Source organism: Neolamprologus multifasciatus, chromosome 18, assembly GCF_963576455.1.
Source record: "Neolamprologus multifasciatus chromosome 18, fNeoMul1.2, whole genome shotgun sequence".
NCBI lineage: Eukaryota > Metazoa > Chordata > Actinopteri > Cichliformes > Cichlidae > Neolamprologus > Neolamprologus multifasciatus.
In genome coordinates this window covers 4,112,200-4,138,984 of record NC_140456.1, presented here as the reverse complement: position 1 = coordinate 4,138,984, position 26,785 = coordinate 4,112,200, and the positions used below count along the sequence as shown (strand labels likewise).

At 40.5% G+C, this 26,785-nt stretch overlaps 1 protein-coding gene and 2 long non-coding RNA genes across 5 annotated transcripts in view; 2 read left to right on the top strand and 1 right to left on the bottom strand.

The window, feature by feature from the left end:
- Positions 1–1,726: 1,726 nt before the first annotated feature.
- The window catches only part of LOC146497066 (tripartite motif-containing protein 16-like), a 112,049-nt gene continuing 86,990 nt past the window's right edge, over positions 1,727–26,785 (bottom strand). Inside the window, exon 2 of the mRNA XM_085140706.1 lies at positions 1,727–2,588. Coding sequence (XP_084996832.1) covers positions 2,196–2,588 — 393 coding nt within the window. The 3' untranslated portion in view covers positions 1,727–2,195. The remainder of the gene's footprint in view (positions 2,589–26,785) is intronic.
- On the top strand, positions 4,321–7,041 carry LOC146497078 (uncharacterized). Its single transcript, XR_014870759.1, has 3 exons — positions 4,321–5,291; positions 5,460–5,523; positions 5,922–7,041. It is a non-coding gene; the product is annotated as an uncharacterized LOC146497078 (long non-coding RNA).
- Positions 7,787–26,483, top strand: LOC146497077 (uncharacterized). 3 transcript variants are annotated; one of them, XR_014870720.1, is made up of 5 exons: positions 7,787–7,947; positions 23,656–23,767; positions 24,500–24,657; positions 25,046–25,103; positions 25,990–26,483. It is a non-coding gene; the product is annotated as an uncharacterized LOC146497077 (long non-coding RNA). The 3 variants fall into 3 exon arrangements; XR_014870719.1 differs by lacking the exon at positions 7,787–7,947 and adding an exon at positions 22,127–22,349 and having other exon boundaries at positions 23,656–23,760; XR_014870718.1 differs by lacking the exon at positions 7,787–7,947 and adding an exon at positions 22,129–22,349.

Sequence of the window (26,785 nt, the reverse complement as noted above, 5' to 3'; positions counted from 1 at the left end):
CATCTAGACCAGCTGTAACAGGAAAATGCTGCTTACACTTTGATGCATCACTTTCAGTTTGTCATATAAGACAATATATCAGATTGAGGCATTATTTTCCTGCAGTGAGTAAATCTACTTTGTACTTTACTCTTTTCTTTAAGGTAAAGGGTCTAAACAGTACTTGTACACTGTGGAAATCCCATAAGAACGTCTCCTGAACTCTGAAAAATAACAAAACAAAGACTAAAAGGAGGTCATGGGTGCTGATGATGATGATGATGATGATGAGGAGGAGGAGGAGTAGCATGCATTTAAAAAGTGACTGATGTCCTAGAATACAACAGAACAGTGTCTCTACAAACTTATGAAAACATGACAGTCTTGCATTAGTTTGTATTCTTATGATTTCAAAAAACGAGGGAAAAATCTCCTTGAAATCCACAATTCCTTTTTGTTATTTCTTAGTGTGTGACGTATTTTATTGCCTTTATGATTGGTGCAAACAGTTTCCTGATTCATAATGGAAATAGATTTTAGACACAGGAGGAACACGCAGTGATCAGCAGGAGCAGCTTGGAGTCCAGTCTTCTTCACACTGAGGAGGGACATATATGCAGGAACAGTTGTCATAACTGTTACAACCACCAGATGGCGAAAGAGTCCCACTGCAACTTTAAGCCATGAAGGATGTGTCTCGATGTTTGCTTGTGATAAATCTGCTTTATGTGAGTCTTTTTCAGAAACTAACAGTAATATGTCTGATTATATGTCTTTAATCAGTAAAGTCTCGCTTTGCTAGAAATAAATCAATAATAAAATTGTAAACATGCAGCTGTATGTTAGAAGTCAAAGGGTCCTTAAGTCTTCTGTAAATTGACGGGGATCAAATGAAGGACACAAGTATCTGTTCTTACTCTAATAAATGCTGCTTTAATATCCAACAGACTATTTTCCTTCCTCATCAGCAGTAAACAGCTCGACTGCGTCTGTGCATTTGTGTCCTCCATACTTGTTTACACAGACATCTCAGGCTTGATGCCACGATGCAGTGTAGAAACCTGACAACCCTCTGACTCATGTTCAAATGTTCAAGGACATTTCTCAGGATCATGTATGACCCCTTTTTGACATTTGGACTTTCATTAATAATATTTGTATTTCTGAGTCATTTTTGTGGAGACTTCTGTCCAACGTAGTGTCCAAATGAAGCCTGAAGCTTTTCTTCACCCTCTTGTCAGATGGTCAGCAACAAAACTCTGTTCCAACCAATGTCTGATAAGAGATGAGACACAGCAGCTGAGCAAATGATCATTTCATGCTGAAGACATCCTCAGACAGAATTAAATACATACATAAACACAGCCTGGTGCCAATAACACAGCTAATGACACTGCTGTATCACTGGCTTTACTGATTAAAGACCATATCTGAAGGAAATCTTTGAACACAACAGAAAGTGACCTTTTAAACCTGCGACACTGATGCTGCATTCAAGGACCATTAAAAACATCTGAAAGGACTTAAGAACATGAAGAAAATGTGACTTGTTTCTCTGTAATGAAGCTGTTTTAGTGAAGAAAGTTGAAAGGTCACAGAGCGACTGCTGAATCTTCTGCTCTAAACATGAACTCTGAACTTTGTGATGCTTCAGGAGGAAAACTGCTTCAGTTATTCTCTCAGATTAGTTTCATATTTTCTGCATCAGATTTGAGTGAGATCCTGGAATGAAGACAGAAGAAAAGACTTTGTTCAAAGTTTGATTTATAGTCAAACCTTCCAGTTTATTCACACAATAAAACATCAACACAATATATGAATTCATTCATTAAAATCACAGTTTTTCCTCATTTGTTTGATGATTTTGACAAAAACAAACACAAACACACACACATGGTCTGCCATACTCATGAAGAGAAATGTGGACATTTTTCAATACAAATATTCCAGAAACATTTAGAGGATAGAGAAGTTTACATTTTCATGTGGAGAAATATTTTAGTAAATCAAAATGATGATGAGCAGTGATAGCCTCCATAAACAGTCACAGGAAAGATCTCCTTTAAAAACTCAGAAACATCAAGAGAACAACTAGAAGATGTGGAGGTACCACCCATAATGTTTGACTGACAGCTGATCTCTGTGCAGAAATGATGGAGAGAAAATAAAATGAAACTAAAATACAGATTTAAACCCACAATATGAAAGACTTCAGTCTATTTCACTTTAATCAACTCAGCAGTGTCTCCAATAAAGTAAACCCCCAGTCCAGCATAGAGCGGCTGAGTGAATGTGGTCTGGACTCTGTGGAGGAGAGTCATGGTTTCAGAGACGCTGTAGAAGGACAAAATACCTGCTCTGTGATCCAGGTACACTCCTACTCTGGAGGAACGAGGACCTGAGACACGAGTTTGGATGTTGTTGTACCGAAATGTATAACTGTTGTTGTTACAATCTAATGACCAAGATTTGTCATTATGTCCAAATCCACATTCATTACCATCTCCTTTTCTGCTGATATTCTTGTATGCGACTGCTACATAAACTCCTCCCCCTCTCCACTCCACCTCCCAGTAACAACGTCCAGTCAGACTCTCTCTACTCAGGACCTGACACCACCATCCAGTGAATCTGTCTGGATGATCAGAATAAGACTGTTGTTGATTCATTAATGTTACTTTTCTGTTCCCCTCTGATAATAACAGCTGTTTGTATGCTGTGTTTGGATCCAGTGTGATTTCACATGAATATTTTAAGAATCCAGCTCTGGTCTTTGGCTCTGGTGGATCTGACAGTGAAACATCCACTTCAGTGACTGTCAGTGAGATGTTTGTCCATTCCTCTCTCAGAATGTCCTGTAGTTTATCTCTGACCTCTGACACAGCTGCTGTCACATCCTCAAAGTAGCTCAGAGGACGGATATTGATGCTGGATGAGTCTGTAGACTCACTGAGTGCTGACAGTGAGGGGTAGTTGTGTCTCAATTTTTTTCGAGTTCTGGGAACTAACAAGGCTGTACAGTGTACTCAAAATGAGCCAGGTACAGCGTGTGGTGGTGGTGCACATGCATAGACCATGGTGTGGTGGCAGGTTGAAAGGTTGTGGTGGTGGATGCATGACTTGTCTTAGCAGTAAAAATCCATCTGCAACTGAACTTGTCTCTCAAGAGTGACTTATAATTTACTGTGATGTTCAGAAGCTGGCCTCTCAGATGACTCCATCATATCCAGAATTCTTTTCTTCATCTGTATGTCCACCTCTGCAACATTACGCAAATGTGTTTCAGTTGAAAGTCTTCTTTTAAGTCTGTCCTGTCTGTAGCCCTTGAGTTTTGCCTTGACAAAAGGTAGAATAATGAAAAACAAATGAAGCACAATAAATGTTAAAAATAAATGAGTGGTGGAATGCCAAGATGAATATTTCCTTAAGTGCTGCACTTAAATATTTTAGGTTAAGTGTTGTCTTTTCCTATACTTTTAAGTGTACAACATTGTTGAGGTAGGGATTGAAGAGCAACACAGTTACACTGCAGATTGAGATGAATATAAATGTGTGATTATGATGAGTTGGTATAGGTTAAGCTACACAGTAGTTAAAGAAATGAAGGCGAGCTGTATGATTACTAGGTGAAAGCTAAAGGAAACGCGCGTACGTGTCTCCCCTGTCCCTCAAGCGAGGGCCGTGGCAAATGAGTTCGTGAGGGATTCGAACTGGCGGCCCTCTGTACCAGAGACTTCCGCCACATGTCATACGCCAAGCGGCCGGCCGAGAGATTGATTGAAAAAAGGGCCATTTATCTTTTCTTCTTCAGCCAGCTTCATTTCTCATCGTTTTTACAAAGTACACATTAAGCTTCTTCTGCAATATTCTTACACACTAATTACACATGGAAACCTACACTGTACAATGGAATATTGGGTTTCATTTTAAATATTAAATAGGCTCAACTCAATTTTTGACAATTTGTTATTAGAACTCCATTTAAATAACTTACCAGTACCTTTTATGCAAAAATGCAGATAAACTCAATTTATTTCACTTGTCTTAACTTAGAAAAACTAACTAAGCTGGAAGTTTTGCTTCAGAGGGCGGAAGGATGAAAGATGTGTTTTGAAAATGCCACGTCACTTCCGTCCTCCTCCCTCTCGGATCAGTCCGCATGTTCACGGTGCCGGCATTTGTTATGGAATATGTTGAGCAAACCTGGAGAAGCCTCAGCTCAACATATTATTGTCATTGCTGTGGATCTTTAGCTGATACACTGACTTGGTGAGTAAATGTTTACTCTTATTCAAACTGATTTTGTGGCGTCTCTTAGTTTAGCACCAGGATTATAATCTTGCTAGCTAGTTAGTGTGAGCCTAGCGTTGCTGCTGCCGCTGGGCTCATGTTACTTAAAAATTAACACCACAGCCTTAAAAACCTTACATAAAACTATGTCTGTGAAATTTTCTGTTGATTGTTTGAAATAAAAAAGTGAGATAAGAGCCCAGACAAAATTCTTCGGGAGGTGTAGCCGTTAGGGGTAGGGTGGGGTGTGGGGGGTATTTTCAATCCATAGCCATAACTAACTAACTAACTAATTATATATATAATGTTTAACCTGAGTAGCAAAAGAGTGCAGGGGGGTTGAAAACAATAAGCCAGGAGTTAGCTGTGCTCCTGGACTCTATCAAGCCTTGACCTCCCGGTCAGCTATTGCGCTGGTGGATAACAGAGCTCTCCGAAAACGTGGAAGCACTTTTGCAAATATGTGATATTTTTATAAATTAAGTAGATGTTTGAGCATTACACAGCTACATTCTCGCCTGAAAATATCTTAAAAGGTTATTTTGTGACCCAGAAAGGGTAGTCTGGGGAAAAGGAGGAGGGTGGTCATTAGAGCCTGTGCATACTTGTAAACGCAGCAATGGCAGAGGAGCGCGGCTAAAAAACGTATTACTTTTTCTGGGTCACAAAATAAACTTTTAAGATATTTTCAGGCGAGAATGTAGCTGTGTAAAGTTCAAATATCTGCTCGATTTATCAAGACATCACATATTTGCAAAAATGCTCTGACGTTTTTTGGAGACGTCCATTTTTTTTTTCATGCTTTGTGGCAGCTTTTGAACATCTGTGGCATCTATTAATGTCAAATCTAGCCTTTATTTAACAACATAAGCAATCTCTATGTTACAATAATTGCACAGCCATTAAGGATAAAATCAGTTTCTGAAAACTGTTCTGCTTTTTCTCCCTCTGCTTGCTTCTTACTGTCTTTGAGGATCGGGATCAGCACTCCTGTTGTTGGACAGAAAGACATCAACTCAGTGGTAAGTATTTCGGTTTTCCAATATATTAGCAACTGTCAGTGACATTTATATTAATCAGGCTGAACTTTAATCATACTTTGGATCAGCCTGTTTTACTTATCGTTTTATTTGTGCTTTGGTTTGGGGAAGTTGTTTCTTTACTGATCTTTTCCTGTCTTCTGTTATTAGACTTGAGATATGACTGCACTATGCTGTTGCTGGTGACTCCAGTTAATTCTACAAGACATGCTGTGTAAGTAAACAAACAACAACAGTTTGGTCTGCATTTCTTGAAAGATCACATCCCCCAAACTTAGTTTAGAGGGTCTACACTGTATATAGTGAAGTCTGCAAGTTTTCTAACAGCAAAATTTGTTTTGTTCCCAAATCATTTTGCACATCATTAGAATGAAAGTTATTGGCCATGTTTGCATAGCCCTTTTTAAAATGATGCTTTCATGGCATTATTGTGTGTCGGGTGGGGGTCAGGGCTATCCAGACTGACAATTGGGACATTGAATGTCACCTCTCTGGTGGGGAGGGAGCCTGAGATTGTGTAAATTGGAGTCTGTTTCATACCAAATGCAGAAAAAAATGTTTTAAGAAAGCAATTAAGTTCATGTTCCAAAAAATATGATTGTTTGCTCGCAGGACACCAGGAGAGATGAGTCCTCCGTCACAGATGGTGTGGTCAGTGAAGATGGTCGCCTGCAGGTTCAAGCTCATTGCATCTCCAACCCACATCCACTGCCACTGTACTTAAGGGAAGTTAAAGACCTTCTTCTGCACTTACATTTGGATCACCTCGATCCATGACAGTCATTCGGGCAGTAATGCCTGGACTGGAAACAAGCCATCCTTAAAACATTACAACATTCCAGCTCCTGTGTTGGAATGAAAAACAAATGTGTTGTTTAAATCAGACACTGCACTTGTGACAGAACAATAAATATTTTATTTTGATTATATAAGTAATGTAAGTACAAAACAAACTTGTGGTAGGCCTAAACTTATTTTCAGAATAATTACATCTGAGACTTTGTTTCATTGTAAGATTATAACAGTGATGGCAATATAATTGTTTGTTGTTCAGCAGAACAGTGTCCAGTATGTTGGCTGTTATACTTTGTTGTGTTTGAAAATAAAAGTTGGGCTGATTTTAACATCATTACAAAAAGTGTTGTTAATTATTTTTAATCATATTCAGGTTACCACAAATAGTTTTTTCATTTAGTTGAACTTGAAATGTTTGTCAGTAGGTAAACAATTAAAATTGTACAGTCAGAAATATCAAGTTATTCTTAATACTGCAGACTTGCAATGTGTAAGTTGTCCTAACAGTCATCTTAAGTAAGCTTTACTTAGTTTTTTTGAGGCAACGAGTTTCCTCAATTTTTTTCGAGTTCTGGGAACTAACAAGGCTGTACAGTGTACTCAAAATGAGCCAGGTACAGCGTGTGGTGGTGGTGCACATGCATAGACCATGGTGTGGTGGCAGGTTGAAAGGTTGTGGTGGTGGATGCATGACTTGTCTTAGCAGTAAAAATCCATCTGCAACTGAACTTGTCTCTCAAGAGTGACTTATAATTTACTGTGATGTTCAGAAGCTGGCCTCTCAGATGACTCCATCATATCCAGAATTCTTTTCTTCATCTGTATGTCCACCTCTGCAACATTACGCAAATGTGTTTCAGTTGAAAGTCTTCTTTTAAGTCTGTCCTGTCTGTAGCCCTTGAGTTTTGCCTTGACAAAAGGTAGAATAATGAAAAACAAATGAAGCACAATAAATGTTAAAAATAAATGAGTGGTGGAATGCCAAGATGAATATTTCCTTAAGTGCTGCACTTAAATATGTTAGGTTAAGTGTTGTCTTTTCCTATACTTTTAAGTGTACAACATTGTTGAGGTAGGGATTGAAGAGCAACACAGTTACACTGCAGATTGAGATGAATATAAATGTGTGATTATGATGAGTTGGTATAGGTTAAGCTACACAGTAGTTAAAGAAATGAAGGCGAGCTGTATGATTACTAGGTGAAAGCTAAAGGAAACGCGCGTACGTGTCTCCCCTGTCCCTCAAGCGAGGGCCGTGGCAAATGAGTTCGTGAGGGATTCGAACTGGCGGCCCTCTGTACCAGAGACTTCCGCCACATGTCATACGCCAAGCGGCCGGCCGAGAGATTGATTGAAAAAAGGGCCATTTATCTTTTCTTCTTCAGCCAGCTTCATTTCTCATCGTTTTTACAAAGTACACATTAAGCTTCTTCTGCAATATTCTTACACACTAATTACACATGGAAACCTACACTGTACAATGGAATATTGGGTTTCATTTTAAATATTAAATAGGCTCAACTCAATTTTTGACAATTTGTTATTAGAACTCCATTTAAATAACTTACCAGTACTTTTTATGCAAAAATGCAGATAAACTCAATTTATTTCACTTGTCTTAACTTAGAAAAACTAACTAAGCTGGAAGTTTTGCTTCAGAGGGCGGAAGGATGAAAGATGTGTTTTGAAAATGCCACGTCACTTCCGTCCTCCTCCCTCTCGGATCAGTCCGCATGTTCACGGTGCCGGCATTTGTTATGGAATATGTTGAGCAAACCTGGAGAAGCCTCAGCTCAACATATTATTGTCATTGCTGTGGATCTTTACCTGATACACTGACTTGGTGAGTAAATGTTTACTCTTATTCAAACTGATTTTGTGGCTTCTCTTAGTTTAGCACCAGGATTATAATCTTGCTAGCTAGTTAGTGTTAGCCTAGCGTTGCTGCTGCCGCTGGGCTCATGTTACTTAAAAATTAACACCACAGCCTTAAAAACCTTACATAAAACTATGTCTGTGAAATTTTCTGTTGATTGTTTGAAATAAAAAAGTGAGATAAGAGCCCAGACAAAATTCTTCGGGAGGTGTAGCCGTTAGGGGTAGGGTGGGGTGTGGGGGGTATTTTCAATCCATAGCCATAACTAACTAACTAATTATATATATAATGTTTAACCTGAGTAGCAAAAGAGTGCAGGGGGGTTGAAAACAATAAGCCAGGAGTTAGCTGTGCTCCTGGACTCTATCAAGCCTTGACCTCCCGGTCAGCTATTGCGCTGGTGGATAACAGAGCTCTCCGAAAACGTGGAAGCACTTTTGCAAATATGTGATATTTTTATAAATTAAGTAGATGTTTGAGCATTACACAGCTACATTCTCGCCTGAAAATATCTTAAAAGGTTATTTTGTGACCCAGAAAGGGTAGTCTGGGGAAAAGGAGGAGGGTGGTCATTAGAGCCTGTGCATACTTGTAAACGCAGCAATGGCAGAGGAGCGCGGCTAAAAAACTTATTACTTTTTCTGGGTCACAAAATAAACTTTTAAGATATTTTCAGGCGAGAATGTAGCTGTGTAAAGTTCAAATATCTGCTCGATTTATCAAGACATCACATATTTGCAAAAATGCTCTGACGTTTTCGGAGACGTCCATTTTTTTTTTTTCATGCTTTTGGCAGCTTTTGAACATCTGTGGCATCTATTAATGTCAAATCTAGCCTTTATTTAACAACATAAGCAATCTCTATGTTACAATAATTGCACAGCCATTAAGGATAAAATCAGTTTCTGAAAACTGTTCTGCTTTTTCTCCCTCTGCTTGCTTCTTACTGTCTTTGAGGATCGGGATCAGCACTCCTGTTGTTGGACAGAAAGACATCAACTCAGTGGTAAGTATTTCGGTTTTCCAATATATTAGCAACTGTCAGTGACATTTATATTAATCAGGCTGAACTTTAATCATACTTTAGATCAGCCTGTTTTACTTATCGTTTTATTTGTGCTTTGGTTTGGGGAAGTTGTTTCTTTACTGATCTTTTCCTGTCTTCTGTTATTAGACTTGAGATATGACTGCACTATGCTGTTGCTGGTGACTCCAGTTAATTCTACAAGACATGCTGTGTAAGTAAACAAACAACAACAGTTTGGTCTGCATTTCTTGAAAGATCACATCCCCCAAACTTAGTTTAGAGGGTCTACACTGTATATAGTGAAGTCTGCAAGTTTTCTAACAGCAACATTTGTTTTGTTCCCAAATCATTTTGCACATCATTAGAATGAAAGTTATTGGCCATGTTTGCATAGCCCTTTTTAAAATGATGCTTTCATGGCATTATTGTGTGTCGGGTGGGGGTCAGGGCTATCCAGTGTGAGATCATTATTCTCCTTATATTTTTAGGTTAAAGAACATGACCATTGTTGTAGTATGTTAGACAAATGTTCCAGTATATCTCTGGGGATTAAAAGAATGTGACCATCCTTTGGGTTCTGTTAGACAAGTGGGCGCCACCATTTATCTGCTGTGAATGTTTTACACTGTTTTCTTGTCATGTCAGACTGCTTAAATCATTTTCTGAGAATGTTGTGTGCAAAAGACCTTGTGCCAATAATAGCAGAAACAGACCACATTCTGTGCCCCCACCCTTGTAGGAGGTAGAAAGACAGGGAGCCCGAGGTCATAACTTAGGCGCCACGACAGATAAGAGAGTGTGAATGTTTAGGTTTACGACCAGGTGGGGGCCAGTGAAAAGTATAAGAAGCTGTGTAACACGTCACCATTTGGAGACTTGCTGTGACCCTCTCTGCATCTCTCCCCATCCGGATGGTTTTTATGCTCATTGTGTGAAAATTGTATGGAAATAAAGGATTGTTGATTGAGCATTTATACACCGAGTATTGTCCTTCCTTCAGCCCAAAGATTCAAAGAACTGGGAAAATTCAACAACTTGGTGCCGGTGACCCGGATCTTTGGTGTGCTGAGGAGGGGCAGATTTGGCCTGTGGTGAGATCGTGGGGCGAGGCGAACAGAGGACGGTCCAAACATAAAAAGGTAAGCACAGCCTGTTGTATTATAAATACCAAATGTGCATATTGGGCTTTCCAAATTAATCTGTTCGCTGAGTTACACGTACTTTCACATTAAATTGTCGGTGTCTGGTTTTCGGCGCAAGATACTAACAACATAAGTTGAGGCTGAATTCAAGTGTTATAGGAATTTTCTAGCAAGATACTAATAATATTCTACATTGAGACTAGAAATCAAGTGTGTTATAGGAACTGGCTCTAGCAAGATACTAATCATATTCTACGTTGAGACTAGGGTGCAGCCCACTTTTACCCTACATAATTAATTTTGTCTATGACTGGCTTCTGTTGCAAGAAATGTGGAAAAACTTTCAAAAAGCGGCCAAAGTGTAGAATATGAAATAGAGGTGAAATAGAGTCTGGCTTATGGTGCGCTTGCATTTTCAAAGGTGAGCTCAGAGGTTTCTGTGTGTGTTTCTGCTGATGAGACGCGCTTGCTGTGTTTCTGTGTGAAATATGAACATGGTGACAGTGACGGTTGATGTGTAAATGGGAGGACATTAGAGCAAAGACACATTTTAGGATCAAAGGTTGATGCCTAGTGGACCTGTGGAAATTGGTTTTGTTCATGGTGTTGGCAACCCCCCTGCCTGTGGACGCGCAGTCAGGTCCAGCGGCGTCTGGTTTGCTGAGGTGGTGACTTGGGGACTGAGGACTCCCGCATAGCCACAGAATAATATTGAAAACGTTTGTGTAATCACGGGTTTACATTTTATTCTGGATTAGAACATAGAACAAGACACATTTTGCGAACAAAGGTTGAGTTCTAAGTATAGTAAGAGAAAAAGGTTAAATAAGGTTAAATAAGGTTAAAAAGGTTGAAAAAGGTTGTATTCCTCGTTTCAGTGGTTGAAATTGTTGTTTGCCTGTCCCCTGACGAGTGTTAAATTAAATAAAGAGGGTATTTGGAGCCACATAGAGATAGACGGGCTGAATTGGGTATATTACTCTGTGGTGTAAAAAAAAAAAAAAGGAGAGAGAGAAAGATAGGACGGTGTAGTTTGTGTGAAAGCGCCGTTAGAGTCGGCGTCTCGTCTGAAGTACGGGAGTCAATTAAAGTAACGGGATAATTTGTGTCTAAAAGTGTGTTTGTGTTGTGCAGAAATTGCGGCAGGAGGTCGTGTCGTGAATTGTTGCAAATTGTGAAGTCATTTTGGAGGGTTTAAAGGTGTGTAGTGGTGTGAAAATGTTGGGGTCTAAGTCTAACATAGAAAAAGGGGGTGTGCAGGGTGAGTGGAAAACTTTTGAGAAGCAGAGAGAGGAGTTGTTGAGGGCGCTGCAGGTCATGCGACCTGGGAGTGCGCCAGAGAAAAAATTAGAGGTTGCAGCTGTGGCAAAGGAGAGTAAGGAGTTGTGTGATAAAGAAGGAGTGATTGTAAATATAAGACGTCTTTGTAATATAATAGAGAGTTGAGTGTGAAACGAGGCTGTGTGTGACGACAGCGCGCTGCGAGCTAGTTTAGACGGTGTGTGAACATGCAAATGAGGTGGCTGCTGTGAAGCCCACAGAGGACTTCCTGTTTAGCGTGTTATTGAGTTTTATAAGTATGATTTGCAAACAATGATACATGCCTGTAATTAAAACGCTGATTTTGTTGATTATAATATTATAGATACAGTTTTTGAATGACTACGGTGAATGTTTGATGTTTGGCTGGGTTTTGATATAGGAGAGATGGCTTGGCGGCTGCTGGGGGTGAGTGTCGGTGGCCGGAAATCTGCATGCCCATAAAAGGCAACTGCCTGACTGTGTGAACGATGCACCGAGAGAGAGAGAGAGTAAAATCTAGGCAGATGAACCAAATGGATGTTTTAAGAAAAATAGTAAATGAATGTTTTAGTCTCTTAATACAGGTGGATTTCTCTCAACCTGGAAACCTGAGTACAGCAGCAAAAGGATAGACTAACAAAATTGGGACGACAGACAGGCCAAGCTCTGGCTCAAAATTTTACAGCTTGACCTCTCACTTCGTCCTCACCCTGAAAAGAAGCTTAAAGGACATCTTCTCCTCCAGTTATCAGTTACCATCACTGGAAATTTTCAGGCAAGTTTTTCACTGAATTGTTTTTGGCACCATGTGTCCCTGAATCTCACAAGCAAGCTCTAATTCCTGGCTGAAGACATGGAATGCTGTTATTTAAGGTGGGAAATCAAAATTTGGGAAACAAAATTAAAAACACACACAATTAGAGAAATGCCTTGTTGGAGAAAAAGTTAAAATAACCCACCCACAAACGCACACACACGCAATGAAGAAACAGCTTACACTCATGAACACATGAAGATTTTCCAGCAAGGTTAAAGCAGCAAAACTTAACATACACATGTTGTTAAATGATAAAGTTTATCCACTAATAACAAATAAACTCTCTGGGTTGCAGGACAACAACTTGACTTCAAAAAGACAGACACTGGTATGATAAACCAGTGATGAAATAATAAATTTAGTGGTTAAAAGAGTCAAATTGTGACATGTTTTCTTCTGATTGATTAATACAAGTGATTATTGAATGAAAGAAAATTCCTTTTTTGAATTATTAAACATGATCTTAAGAATTTTAACGTGTACCTGTGTTGTCCTGTCAACTTGGTGGGTTAGGAGTTGATTATATAGTGAGAAAAAACAAAAAAAGGGGGGGAGAAGGCTGACACAGGGCCTGGCCCCTCTCTGAATAACACAGCCAAAACAACATCATTTTCCTGTTCGTCTGTTTTTGTTTTGTTTTTTCTCTTTATGCTTAATTACAGGCTGCTTTATCGGCCCGGAAAGCCGAGGCTGACCTGGACTCCTGCTCTCCCTTCTACCATCTTTGATGTGACCCTGACCAAATGCTACAGCAGCTGGACCCACAACAACAGCCTGAGAATGTCAACAGTGCTGCAGGAAAAAGATCTCATGCAGCGGAGACGGAGAACGTTAAATCCAAGGCCCGTTTCACTACACGGGGGAGATTTCCAGACAGCTTCAGCTGACAGAGCTGTGACGAGACGCCTATTAAGCCCGGATGAAAAGTGAGGCCGAGCAAAAGAATGCTGACCTTAACAACTCTGCATTAAAACTGTGCAGGACAGTGATGGACCAACACGGATGATCGGGCAGCAAAAAGGGCGTGCCAGAGACACGAGGAGTAACTGAGGTCAGGAGGCACCTCAGATTGGACAAAAGCAGCAGAAGAACATAAGCTGAAGGCACAGGTGTCGGGGCTCAGCCAGGAGCTGACCTCTGAGAAGAGCCGAACAGCAGAGCTGCAGAAGGCCGTGGAGCAAAGCAAGGAAAACATCAATAAACTTCAATCTGACGTGTACGGAAAAGACTCTGAGGTTTCTGCCCTCAGTGAGAGCTCGAGACATCAGAGCAGAAACTGAGCATGGCTCAGGAGGAGCTGGACAAGGAGAAGATGCAGGACACTGGAGAAAAGGACTGCCTCAATTGGGGCCAGAACCAGTATGGACAGAACTTTGGGCAGCAGCAGCAAGGGATGCAAACGGACTGGAAAGGGGGAGGCAGGACCCCAGAGCACGCTTCAGGCCCTGGTTTACCCAGAACACCAGAACAGGAAAGTGATGAACACAAACACACACACAAACACACACATCTACATACACTGACTCAGAATTAAGAGAAACACACATACGAACACATATGCACTCATTGATTGACTGAGAAATGACACACACACGCACACAAATCGAAATGCTGATTCAATTCACTGAGAAGTGATCCACACACACACACACACACACTCACACACACTCACATACACATGCTGATGCAATGAAGAATGCTTTACTAACAAATGCTATGCTGATACGCAAAATGCTGCACACAAACGTCCAAATACAGAATTTGTTACAACAACAAGAAGCCATTGATTGTTAATTGGTTAAATGCATTTCATGTCACCCAGAGGGCATTTGTGTAGATTTAGGGGACAGGGTCTAAAGCAGTTTGGTTATGAAAACAATGTCTGTGAGTGATGTCTGTTTATGGCTCAAGGCCTCGACTGAATTGTTTACTGTGCTTCACACAGCCTGATAAGGAGCAGTGGTACAGAGTGAAAATGATGAATTAACGGTGTGAGCCTTATTTCGGAGCGCCACATTTTTGTGATTGAGATTTAATTGAAGGAGGAACACACTGAAAATAAAAAATAAATTAAAAAAAAAAAAAGAAAAAAAAAGAAAAAGGGGGCCAGCCCTTGGATTTACGTAAGTATCCCAGGTGTATTTAACACAATTGCCTCAGGCTTTAAAGATCTGTACAAAATTCAACAGGAAATCATAGCTTCCCTGTATTTCCTACAATTGTTGGCATGGTGGTGAGTGCTGTTGCTCCACAGTAAGAAGGTCCTGGGTGCAAGTCCACAGTCTGGTTAGTTTGCAGTGGTTTCTCTCTGGGTATTCTGGTTTCCTGCCACAGTGAAAAGTCATGCAGCTGTTAGAGCTAGGTTAATTGATGATTCTAAATTAGCCGTGAATGTAAGTGTAAATGGTTGTTTGTTTCTAGGTGATAGACTGGTGACCTGTTCGGGGTGCACCCTGCCTCGTAACATATCACTTTCTGGTGAAGTTTTGGTTGATTTTGGGTTTTGCTGAACACTAGGTTGATTTTATCAGTGAGGTTTGGATTGTTTTCTTTCTCTAAGGGAGAGAAAGGTGGTTTTATGCTTGGACATGGTTCTAACGGGCCCCAGTATTTGTTATTATATGAGTATTTTATTGGTTACGTTTGTTTTTGCTTTTGTGTGCACTGAAATAAGAACATCTGAGAGGAGTGATCCACCGGTGGTGATATTTTGGTATTTTGTGAGTTCCTGATTTAACAAATCAGCTCTTTAATCCAGGCCTGAGAGAGTGAACTTTAAAGCGCTATAAAACATTCTTACTGAAAACAGTCGCAAAGTATTTTTCTCCACATTAAAATGGGCTCAGGAGAAAGCCACTTATTGGGGACAATTAGAAAATGAGAGTCCCTGCCTAAAAAAGGATTCAGCGAGGTAATCCAACCTAAAGTTCTTCTTTTTCTTTTTGAAATGACGTCATTTTGCTGAGGGTGGAAATCAAATGCGGCGATGGTTTCCACTATCAGCAAAGAAAGAAAGAATGGATGAATGAATGAATGAATGGAAATAAAAACAAACTGACTGACTGGTAAAAGCTGACAAGACTTGACCACGACTCAAAGTTTACCTCCACCTAGACAGGCCAAAAGGGTGGATGAATTTATATGTTTCTTTTTACAGGAGCAGAAAGATGACAGCAACATCCGAGGTTGTGTGATGATTTAACCTTTTAAATGCCACTTTCTGTGTTTGTGAATCTACCAGGGGTGTGTTATTCATGGGCTTGTGTTGCTCACAGAGATTACTGTGAGAAAGTGTGTATACATCTGCGCAGCGCTAACATTTACATTCTCTTTTCTACAGCATTACAGTTCTTCATGTGGTTTGATGATGTGATTTATGACAGAACAATTGGTTGATGTTGGTTTCTCTACTACAGGATTGATGATGCTGTTACACTGTGTTGTTGGGAAAATGTTGAAGGTTACTTTGACGATGTGAATAACGTGAGAAATTTCCTGTGTTGAAACCAGTGTCATTCCTTTTACAGCAGGCTTCATTTTATGGCCTTTTAAATTCAAATTCAAATTTTTTTATTTTTATTTTTATTTTTATTTTTTATTTGTCACATACACAGTCATACACAGTACGATATGCAGTGAAATGCTTAGACAACTGCTCTTGACCTAAAGAAAAAAAAGAAAAGGCTATGAATAAGATAGGAAATAAATATGAAAATTAAAAAGGGTAAATTTAACCAGGAAGGAATAAAATAAAATATAAAAATTAAGTTAAGAATGAGATAACTGTACAACACAAATTAGAATGAAGGGTAAATTTAACTGGGAAAGAATAAGATAAAATATATAAATTAAAGTTGAAAATAAAATAACTGTACAACAAAATACACAGTATAGAAATATATAAGAATGTATGAAGAAATATAAATATAAATATATATATACACACAATAACAGCAGCTGTACAAGTATTAACTGGAAATGAGGAATATAATGTCCAGTGTTGTGCAATCCACATTATTTAGTGTCTTGTGCAGTGCAAATATGCTTAAAGTGGTTTAAGTGATGAAGTGTAAACAAAGTCCAGAATGTCCAGTGTGTGTAAGAACTATATGTGTGGGTCAGTACTGTGTGGTGGTGTGATTGAGAGACCGTATCGCCTGCGGGAAGAAGCTCCTCCTCAGTCTCTCTGTGTTGGTCTTCAGGGAGCGGAATCGCTTTCCTGACCTCAACAGAGAGAACAGTCCGTTGTTGGGGTGGCCGAGGTCCTTCACGATCTTCCTGGCCTTGGTCCAGCACCGCCTGCTGTAGATTGAGTGCAGGTCAGGGAGCTCTGAGCGGATGGTGCGCTCAGCTGAACGCACAACCCTCTGTAGAGCTCGTCTGTCCTGCATGGTGCTGTTCCCGAACCAGGTTAAGATGTTTCCCGTCAGGATGCTCTCTATGGTGCAGGAGTAAAAGTTCCTGAGCACCTTGGGGGGCAGTCGGAAGTCTCTCAAGCGTCTGAGGTGGTAGAGACGCTGACAGGCCTTTTTCACCACGGTGTTGATGTGACAGGACCATGACAGGTCCTGCGTGATGTGAACTCCGAGGTATTTGAAGCTGTCCACTCTCTCCACTGGGCACTCGTTGATGACGGGGGTCCGGTAGTTCCTCTCCTGCTTAGTGCTGAAGTCCACTATCATCTCCTTTGTCTTACTGACGTTTAGAAGGAGGTTGTTCCTCTGGCACCAGTTCTCCAGATTCCTAATCTCCTTCAGGTAGGGCGTCTCGTTGTTGTCAGAGATCAGACCCACTACGACGGTGTCGTCAGCAAACTTGATGATGGTGGTGGAGCTGGTAGTGGCCACACAGTCATATGTGTACAGGGAGTACAGCAGGGGGCTCAGAACACACCCCTGGGGGGCTCCAGTGCTGAGAGTGGTGGAGGCTGAGACATGTCCGCCCATCCTTACTGCCTGTGGTCTGCCAGTTAGGAAGTTGGAGATCCACTGACACATAGATGAGCTGAGTCCCAGATGCTCCAGCTTGGTGGTGAGTGTGGAGGGAATTATGGTATTAAATGCAGAGCTGTAGTCTATGAAGAGCATTTTAACATAATTCCCCCTTCTAGTGTCCAAGTGAGTAAGTGATGTGTGGAGGAGATGAGAGATGGCATCGTCTGTGGAACGATTTGGACGGTAAGCGAACTGTAGTGGGTCCAGTGTGTCTGGTAGTGAAGAAATGATGAAGTCTCTGACCAGGCGTTCAAAGCACTTCATCACTACTGAGGTGAGGGCTACAGGGCGATAGTCATTGAGAGAAGCAGGGTGGGGTTTCTTCGGGACAGGAACAATGATGGACTCTTTGAAGCATGTGGGGATCACCGACTGAGATAAAGAGATGTTGAATATCTCAGTGAACACAGGAGCTAGCTGGTATGCGCAGGCTCTGAGGATACGACCTGGGATGCCGTCTGGTCCTGCTGCTTTCCTGGTGTTCACTCTCTTGAAGGCTCTCCTTACTTCATGCTCGGAGATGACGAGCACGTTTCCGGTGCTGGCAGTATCTTCCTGTCTGCAGCCGTTAGCGCCGCTAGCACTAGCATCGTTGGAGTCCTTGGCTGCAGCCTCAAAGCGAGCATAGAAAGTGTTCAGCTCATCTGCCAGAGTCACGGCCGTGTTCGTCATACCGGTTGTTGGTGCTTTATAATCCGTTATTGTCCTTAGTCCCCGCCACAGGCTCCTAGAGTCACTCTGTTGGAGTTGTGACTCTAGTTTCCTCCCGTAGCGCTGCTTCGCCTCTTTCACCGCCTTCCGCACGTTATATGACGCGGCTTTGTACGGGTCCATGTCCCCCGTCGTGAGTCCCGTGTTGTAGGCAGCGGTGCGGGATCTCAGAGCGTCGCGGATGGTTTTATCCACCCACGGCTTCTGGTTGGGAAACGTTGTGATAGCCTTTGTCTCCACGGTATCATCCGCTAGTTTCCCGATGAATCCCACAACCGCTTCCGTAAACACGTTGACATCATCGTCGGAGCTGTTTCTGAACATGTCCCAGTCTGCGTCGTCGAGTGCGTCCTGTAACGCGGCCACCGATTGATCCGTCCAGCGCGCGACCTTCCTCTGAACCGGAGCTTCCTGTTTCAGCCTTTGTTTGTATTTTGGCATGAGGAAGATGGCGGCGTGATCGGATTTGCCAAACGGAGGGCGGGATTGTGCCTTGTAGCCGTCCTTGACCGTAGTGTAGCAGTGGTCCAGTGTCCTTTCACCTCTGGTGGGGCAGGTGATATGTTGATAAAAGTTCGGCGCTACGCGTTTGAGGTTGGCACTATTAAAGTCCCCCGTTACAATAAGCGCAGCGTCCCGGTGTTGTGTCTGGTGCTGTGTGAGTGCCTCATGCAGCTCGCATAAGGCGGTGACCGTGTCCGCTTGTGGTGGAATATAAACGGCACTTATAATGACCGATGTAAACTCTCGAGGTAGATAAAAAGGACGATACATGATGGACAGTAGTTCCAGATTTGGTGTGCAGGAGCGTGTGAGAGGAACAACGTTCGCACTGTTGCACCAATTGTTGTTCACGTTTTACGTTTTACGTTTCACGTTTTACGTTTTACGTGTTTACGGCACCTCTGGAACCTATCGACCTGCGCCTGACCACCAGGATTGTCTATGTGTGCTCCTAATGTCTGTTTTTTCTAAGAGTGGATGTGGAGGATTCAGCAGAAAACAGACAAGTGACATGAGGAAACAAATAAGATGTAGTGTTTATGGAATAGTTGAATATGAGCTCATAGTGATAAAATGGGTGGAGTGACATTGTTTAAGGGAAGTCACAGATTAAATTGTGGAATAAATTGGGATGATTCATGATTTGGGACAAATTATGGTAATAATAGTGATTTAATGATTGGAGAAAACCTGCACATGATACTTGTCTTTTATGCTGAATACTTTATCACTCTTATGATCTACAGTTGGTTGCAAATGTGAAGTTTGATTTAACAGATTTGTCTTCCAGGATACAGGCTCCAGGTGGAGCTGGGAGGTGAATAAGCTGAACATGTAACTGCTGATTAATGTTTTTACACAGGGTTACAGGTTGGAGTATGGCTGCTCCAAGTGGGAAACCCTGGAGATTGTTTTAGAGAGAATGTGCAACATTCTTGTACATGTCTCATTGAGGAGTTGACACATGGTGGAAGCCATGTGGGGAGAGGAGTGTTATTTTTTAATCTGTAGATGTCGTGAGGTGCCATGACGAGAAGGAGTGGCTGAGAGGATCGTCCACAAGATGGGAGCTGAGGCCAGGAGAGAGGCTTCAGGAGGATCAGAGATCATCTTCAGCACAGCAGACATCCCACAGAGAGCTGTGCTACTGAGCTTCCAGGAGATTGAGAGGAGACTTCCCACAGCATGATTTTAAATATAATGAGAGATTCATCGTTGACATTGAGGAAGACAACTAAGGTGTACGACGTGCTCTGCCTTAAATCTTCAGCAGCGTTGGACGTGACAACTCGAGGGATGGAGAGAGCGTGCCAAGCTCTAAAAGTGACAGCGCAGAGGAAATCCAGCGATGGAATTGTGTTTCTGTGTGAAGCACAAATACTAGGAGACTGGGAAATAGTTGACACCACTTTTCCCAAGGATGAAGATCACCTAAAGTGTGTCACTTTGCCATGCAGATTTGATGCTCTGCAGAGAAGCCTTCTGTGAGGGAGAGATGTAAAGAGACGAGCCTTTCATCTACATTTAATTCATGTCAACCCTAGAATGTATGTTGTAAGTGATCTCTCTAAAGAGAGATCAAAGGGGGAATTGTGAGATCATTATTCTCCTTATATTTTTAGGTTAAAGAACATGACCATTGTTGTAGTATGTTAGACAAATGTTCCAGTATATCTCTGGGGATTAAAAGAATGTGACCATCCTTTGGGTTCTGTTAGACAAGTGGGCGCCACCATTTATCTGCTGTGAATGTTTTACACTGTTTTCTTGTCATGTCAGACTGCTTAAATCATTTTCTGAGAATGTTGTGTGCAAAAGACCTTGTGCCGATAATAGCAGAAACAGACCACATTCTGTGCCCCCACCCTTGTAGGAGGTAGAAAGACAGGGAGCCGAGGTCATAACTTAGGCGCCACGACAGATAAGAGAGTGTGAATGTTTAGGTTTACGACCAGGTGGGGGCCAGTGAAAAGTATAAGAAGCTGTGTAACACGTCACCATTTTGAGACTTGCTGTGACCCTCTTCAGGCATCTCTCCCCATCCGGATGGTTTTTATGCTCATTGTGTGAAAATTGTATGGAAATAAAGGATTGTTGATTGAGCATTTATACACCGAGTATTGTCCTTCCTTCAGCCCAAAGATTCAAAGAACTGGGAGAATTCAACAATATATAGAATTTACTATATAGCTGGATGAACATAAAAAATATGTCTATAATAACAAATGACCATGAGAGCCAGTAGAATTAATTCAACTGGACACTCAAAAGACGTTTGTTGTTGTTCAGCAGAACAGTGTCCAGTATGTTGGCTGTTATACTTTGTTGTGTTTGAAAATAAAAGTTGGGCTGATTTTAACATCATTACAAAAAGTGTTGTTAATTATTTTTAATCATATTCAGGTTACCACAAATAGTTTTTTCATTTAGTTGAACTTGAAATGTTTGTCAGTAGGTAAACAATTAAAATTGTACAGTCAGAAATATCAAGTTATTCTTAATACTGCAGACTTGCAATGTGTAAGTTGTCCTAACAGTCATCTTAAGTAAGCTTTACTTAGTTTTTTTGAGGCAACGAGTTTCCTCAATTTTTTTCGAGTTCTGGGAACTAACAAGGCTGTACAGTGTACTCAAAATGAGCCAGGTACAGCGTGTGGTGGTGGTGCACATGCATAGACCATGGTGTGGTGGCAGGTTGAAAGGTTGTGGTGGTGGATGCATGACTTGTCTTAGCAGTAAAAATCCATCTGCAACTGAACTTGTCTCTCAAGAGTGACTTATAATTTACTGTGATGTTCAGAAGCTGGCCTCTCAGATGACTCCATCATATCCAGAATTCTTTTCTTCATCTGTATGTCCACCTCTGCAACATTACGCAAATGTGTTTCAGTTGAAAGTCTTCTTTTAAGTCTGTCCTGTATGTAGCCCTTGAGTTTTGCCTTGACAAAAGGTAGAATAATGAAAAACAAATGAACCACAATAAATGTTAAAAATAAATGAGTGGTGGAATGCCAAGATGAATATTTCCTTAAGTGCTCCACTTCAATATTTTAGGTTAAGTGTTCTCTTTTCCTATACTTTTAACTCTACAACATTGTTGAGGTAGGGATTGAAGAGCAACACAGTTACACTGCAGATTGAGATGAATATAAATGTGTGATTATGATGACTTGGTATAGGTTAAGCTACACAGTAGTTAAAGAAATGAAGGCGAGCTGTATGATTACTAGGTGAAAGCTAAAGGAAACGCGCATATGCATTTCCCCGTCCCCCAAGCGAGGGGCCACGGCAGTGAGTTCGTGAGGGATTCGAACTGGCGGCCCTCTGTACCAGAGACTTCCGCCACATGTCATACGCCAAGCGGCCGGCCGAGAGATTGATTGAAAAAATGGCCATTTATCTTTTCTTCTTCAGCCAGTGTTTTTTCTCATCGTTTTTACAAAGTACACATTAAGCTTCTTCTGCAATATTCTTACACACTAATTACACATGGAAATCTACACTGTACAATGGAATATTGTGTTTCATTTTAAATATTAAATAGGCTCAACTCAATTTTTGACAATTTGTTATTAGAACTCCATTTAAATAACTTACCAGTACTTTTTATGCAAAAATGCAGATAAACTCAATTTATTTCACTTGTCTTAACTTAGAAAAACTAACTAAGCTGGAAGTTTTGCTTCACAGGGCGGAAGGATGAAAGATGTGTTTTGAAAATGCCACGTCACTACCGTCCTCCTCCCTCTCGGATCAGTCCGCATGTTCACGGTGCCAGCATTTGTTATGGAATATGTTGAGCAAACCTGGAGAAGCCTCAGCTCAACATATTATTGTCATTGCTGTGGATCTTTAGCTGATACACTGACTTGGTGAGTAAATGTTTACTCTTATTCAAACTGATTTTGTGGCTTCTCTTAGTTTAGCACCAGGATTATAATCTTGCTAGCTAGTTAGTGTTAGCCTAGCGTTGCTGCTCATGTTACTTAAAAATTAACACCACAGCCTTAAAAACCTTACATAAAACTATGTCTGTGAAATTTTCTGTTGATTGTTTGAAATAAAAAAAAGTGAGATAAGAGCCCAGACAAAATTCTTCGGGAGGTGTAAACGGACAACATTTATAGAATGACTATTAAAAGTCAGCGAGTGTCAATAATGTTAATGTGGTTATGTTAGTAATACACCGAGTGCTAATATAACAGCTTTAAGATGCATTTGTAGATATTATTACGTGTTTTACCGTCTTTATGGTGCTAGCTTAAAGTTACGGCATAAACGTTAGCTTATATTGGAGTAAAGCTGTTACTGTTTAAACGATGTTAGCACAGAAATATTAGCTTCTGTCATAACGGATTAAGTTACTAGTTAGTAAAGTTTCCAGTAAAGTGTTTAATCGCAGCCACAGATTGACAGCAAATATCTCGATTAGCTTCAGTGCATCTGTAATAAATATGTGCAAGTTTCAGTGCTTCGTTTAAACTGTATGATACTTATACTGACCCAGGGTCAGTGTAAAATACAATCCTAGCTGGGTGAACAAAGCCTGGCTCCTTTAATCCTGCATGACAAACCTCAGGATGCAGGTTATTATTACTCTTTCCTGCTGGCACACCTGTCACACCTGAGAGTCAGCTAGAAACGTACAGTGACGTGGACATCATGCAAAGACTGCCAGACTCTGTAATACTGTAAATGATCAGTGACTCAGGTTAACACTAAACTTTAAACAGTCCCTCTGTGTCTCTGTGTGCTGAACATTTAGGATTGAGTCAGGCTGCATTGACTTTATTTATTGGGACTTTAATGTGTTAAAAGCAGGTTGAAGACGGCTCAGAAACATTTGAAGATTAAAATTTAGCATTATGGCTGCTGGTGGTTTGTAAAGCCTCTACTAAGCTGTATTTTTGTTACTAATTTATGTTTGTTGTTGTTTAACACAGATTTCAGAAGAGCAAATATGCTTAATAGTTTAACTAGATTTCATTTGTCAGTGTGGGACTGCTGAGTCACCTGAAGAACTCATTTCCTTCATTCTCCACATGATGTTCATTTACAGAAATGTTTCACAGGAACTGATTCCTCCCAAAAGGGTGAACTAGTGTGTTTCCATAGATTATCTCTGTATGAATGTACTTCTTAAATGAAGGCAAGTGTTTGTCCTTTTTTGTTCTTCAGTTACAGTACGTGATATCAAGGGCAGGCGGTCAACACTGGGGGAAGACAAGAAGCAGACGTACTTCCAAGAGGGAGCTGCAGTGTGGACACAGCCAGGTCACTGAGGTCAGAGGTCAGAATCTGAAACAGCTCGGGTTTATATTTTAGTTTGATTTATAAAAAATCAAAGTGTATTTATGAAGAAACCTTTAAATAATAGTCATAATTATGATTATTATAAGAAATATCAAACATTTAAGTGGATTTTCTGTTACACATATTGTGTTAGCCCTGCAATAAACTGGCAGCCTGTCCTGTCTTTGTCCTGTATCAGCTGGGATAGGCTTCATCCTCCCGCAACCCTGAATTGGATACATTGTATTCCAATTATGTAATCTGATCATTTACAAACTCAAGGTATCTAATCAAAATGTAAGTAATAATTATAAAATGGGAAAGCAGAAATAAGTGTGACATAAATGTAAATGTGTTAGCTGACATAGAGGACAGCTACATGCAGTCTGAAAAACCTTTGTTGTCAAGTTTGCAGGTCTATCAGCACGAGACATTCTTACATAGAAGAGACTGTTAAAGTCTCTAACTCAGTGAAGCATTATTGGTCCAGTCTGTTTGGATAAATATAGTAAGTTGATGTTTGTCCATTTATTGACACATTTTCTTAAGTGCTTATCCAGTTCAGGATCACAGTGGAGCTGCAGCTGGATATGTTCACTAAATAAACCTTACAAACGTTAACAATAAACCTGCATCCCTGTATGTTGTTGTCCACAGGATGAGAAAATCAAACTGGAACACTGTGGAACATGTTAATAAATGTTTGTGTTTATCCCTGTGTCTTTCACAGGAGGCGCTGGACGGTTTCCCTAATAGTTCCTGGTGAATCAAAGCAGAACCATAAAGGTTGCTGGATTGCATGATGGCCTTACCCCTGAGCAGTCATCCTGTTAAAGGAGGAACCAGTTAGAAGCTGTTTTCCAAGTAGCTGAGCAGATTTCATCTCAAGTAAGCGATTAACTGTTTGTTCATCTGTTCTGCCACTTAAAGAGCATTTAAGGACGTCTTTTGAGTGTCCAGTTGAATTAATTCTACTGGCTCTCATGGTCATTTGTTATTATAGACATATTTTTCATGTTCATCCAGCTATATAGCAAATTCTATCTATTTAGTAATATCCGTCAGCTATAATGTAATATAAATATAAAAAATCTGTCTGTTATCGTGTTACATTAGCATTCCTCACATATCAATGAGATGCTGTACAGTACAATCCTACTGACACAGCAGAGGGATAACGACGGCTATTCAACATCGTTACACGACACATTCGAGCGGCATGACACAGACAAAGTGACTAAATCATCTTTTTTGTGGTTTATTGTCTTCAAACCAGCAGACAAAGCTGATGGCAGAAGATGTCGGAGAAGAACTTCAGGCCGTGTACTCTATAGGTATTTTTTTCTTGTTATCAAAAGACATTTGGAGTGACGGCTTCTACAACTGGTTGTGCTAAAGTAAAGCTTACAGTCTAAGAAATCACAGTGTTGATATTCAGCACAAAGAGAAAAGCTCACTTGTTTGAATTTATTTACAATCATAGTTTTATAAATCCTGACTGTAAACATCTTCTACAGCTTTGATATTGTTTGACACTAGATATCAGGTTTAATTTAAAGCTTTCTGTGTCCCAATGAGCCATTTACACTGACCAGTGTTTGCATTTAACTGGAACACATTCATTATTTAGTTCCAACATTTCTAAGAGAAATAACTGAATGTAAAAAAATGGCAGCACTCAGGCCAGGTTTATAGAGATATATGCATGCATTATGAAATTTATGTATCCCAGATAATTGTTATTCATCTAGTTATGGCAGACCCACCCCTTCCTCCCAAGTTAACTGCAACCCAAAAGAACTAGTGGGGCTATTTACACACTCACAACCAGTGTGGGGTAAAAAGAGCCACCAAAAAGCTGTCAGCAGGTACTCCTGCCCAAATAACATGATATAACCCCACATACAGCCCAGCCATAAAATGAACCAAGTCATTTAGTTAAAGACAGCATGGGACCAAATGCATGTAACCAGCCTGCACCAACCTGGCATTTCTTCCTCCTGAATTAAAGGAATGAATGGATGAAAGTTAAATGACTACAAACCTAAAGCCACTAGTTCCCACACTGGAGTTCCCTGACACTGTGTGTTAACCGTATTTAGCTTGTATCAACAGTTGTAACAGGCTAAGCCACCTGAGACACTGCATTGAATGATTGTTCCTGTCTTAAAGATTTCAGCTGACTGGTTTCAGCTCAGATGTTCTGCTTTTTCCTTTCAGTAGATCAAAGCAGCTCGTGCTCCTTCTGCTTCTATTTTAATGAGAAGAAGAAGAAGAAGAAGAAGACTGCTTCAGCGAGGTGGCGTTCATGGTCTCAATGAACAGTCATGGTCACACACTGCATGTGGTTTTAAAAGCAACATGTCTGTTCACCACAACAATGGAGATGTGTAATATTAGTGCAGCTACGGTTTGTTCTTGAACATCAGTTCTGTTTTCTACTTTGATCACTTAGACCAAAAAAGTGTTGTTTTCAGATTCTTTCTTTTAAATCTATAAAGCACCTGTTCATTTTTTATTACAATTAGTTTCACATAAATGTTAGTGTTTCCTTTATGATCTTTTAATGCTTACACTACACTGTACATGTCTACATTAGAGACATTTCTGTTACCTGTTTCTGTTGACTCAGAGTTGTGAAATGTTCTTTTATTTGATGCACAATATGAAGTTCATAATTTTCTTACAAATAAAACTATAATGACAAACATGAACAGCTGTGCTTATTTCTGAGACATGATTTTGTTTTTTGAATGTGTTCATATTTAGACAGTGTGCATTTGTATGCTGAAACTGTAATGGTGAACCTGAGGTGATGGTCAACAGAAGGCAAATATATATCAATATAAAACAATATTGAAGTAACGTCTTTACCCTGTGCAGCGTGTGGACGCGCTGTGCACACAATCACCTTATTTACTGTAGTAAACGTGCGCCGCTAGCTCACGTGACTGACTGTCTCCATGGTTACATCGTAGATTATTAGCTATGTAAACAGTTTCCAAAGATACCGCCA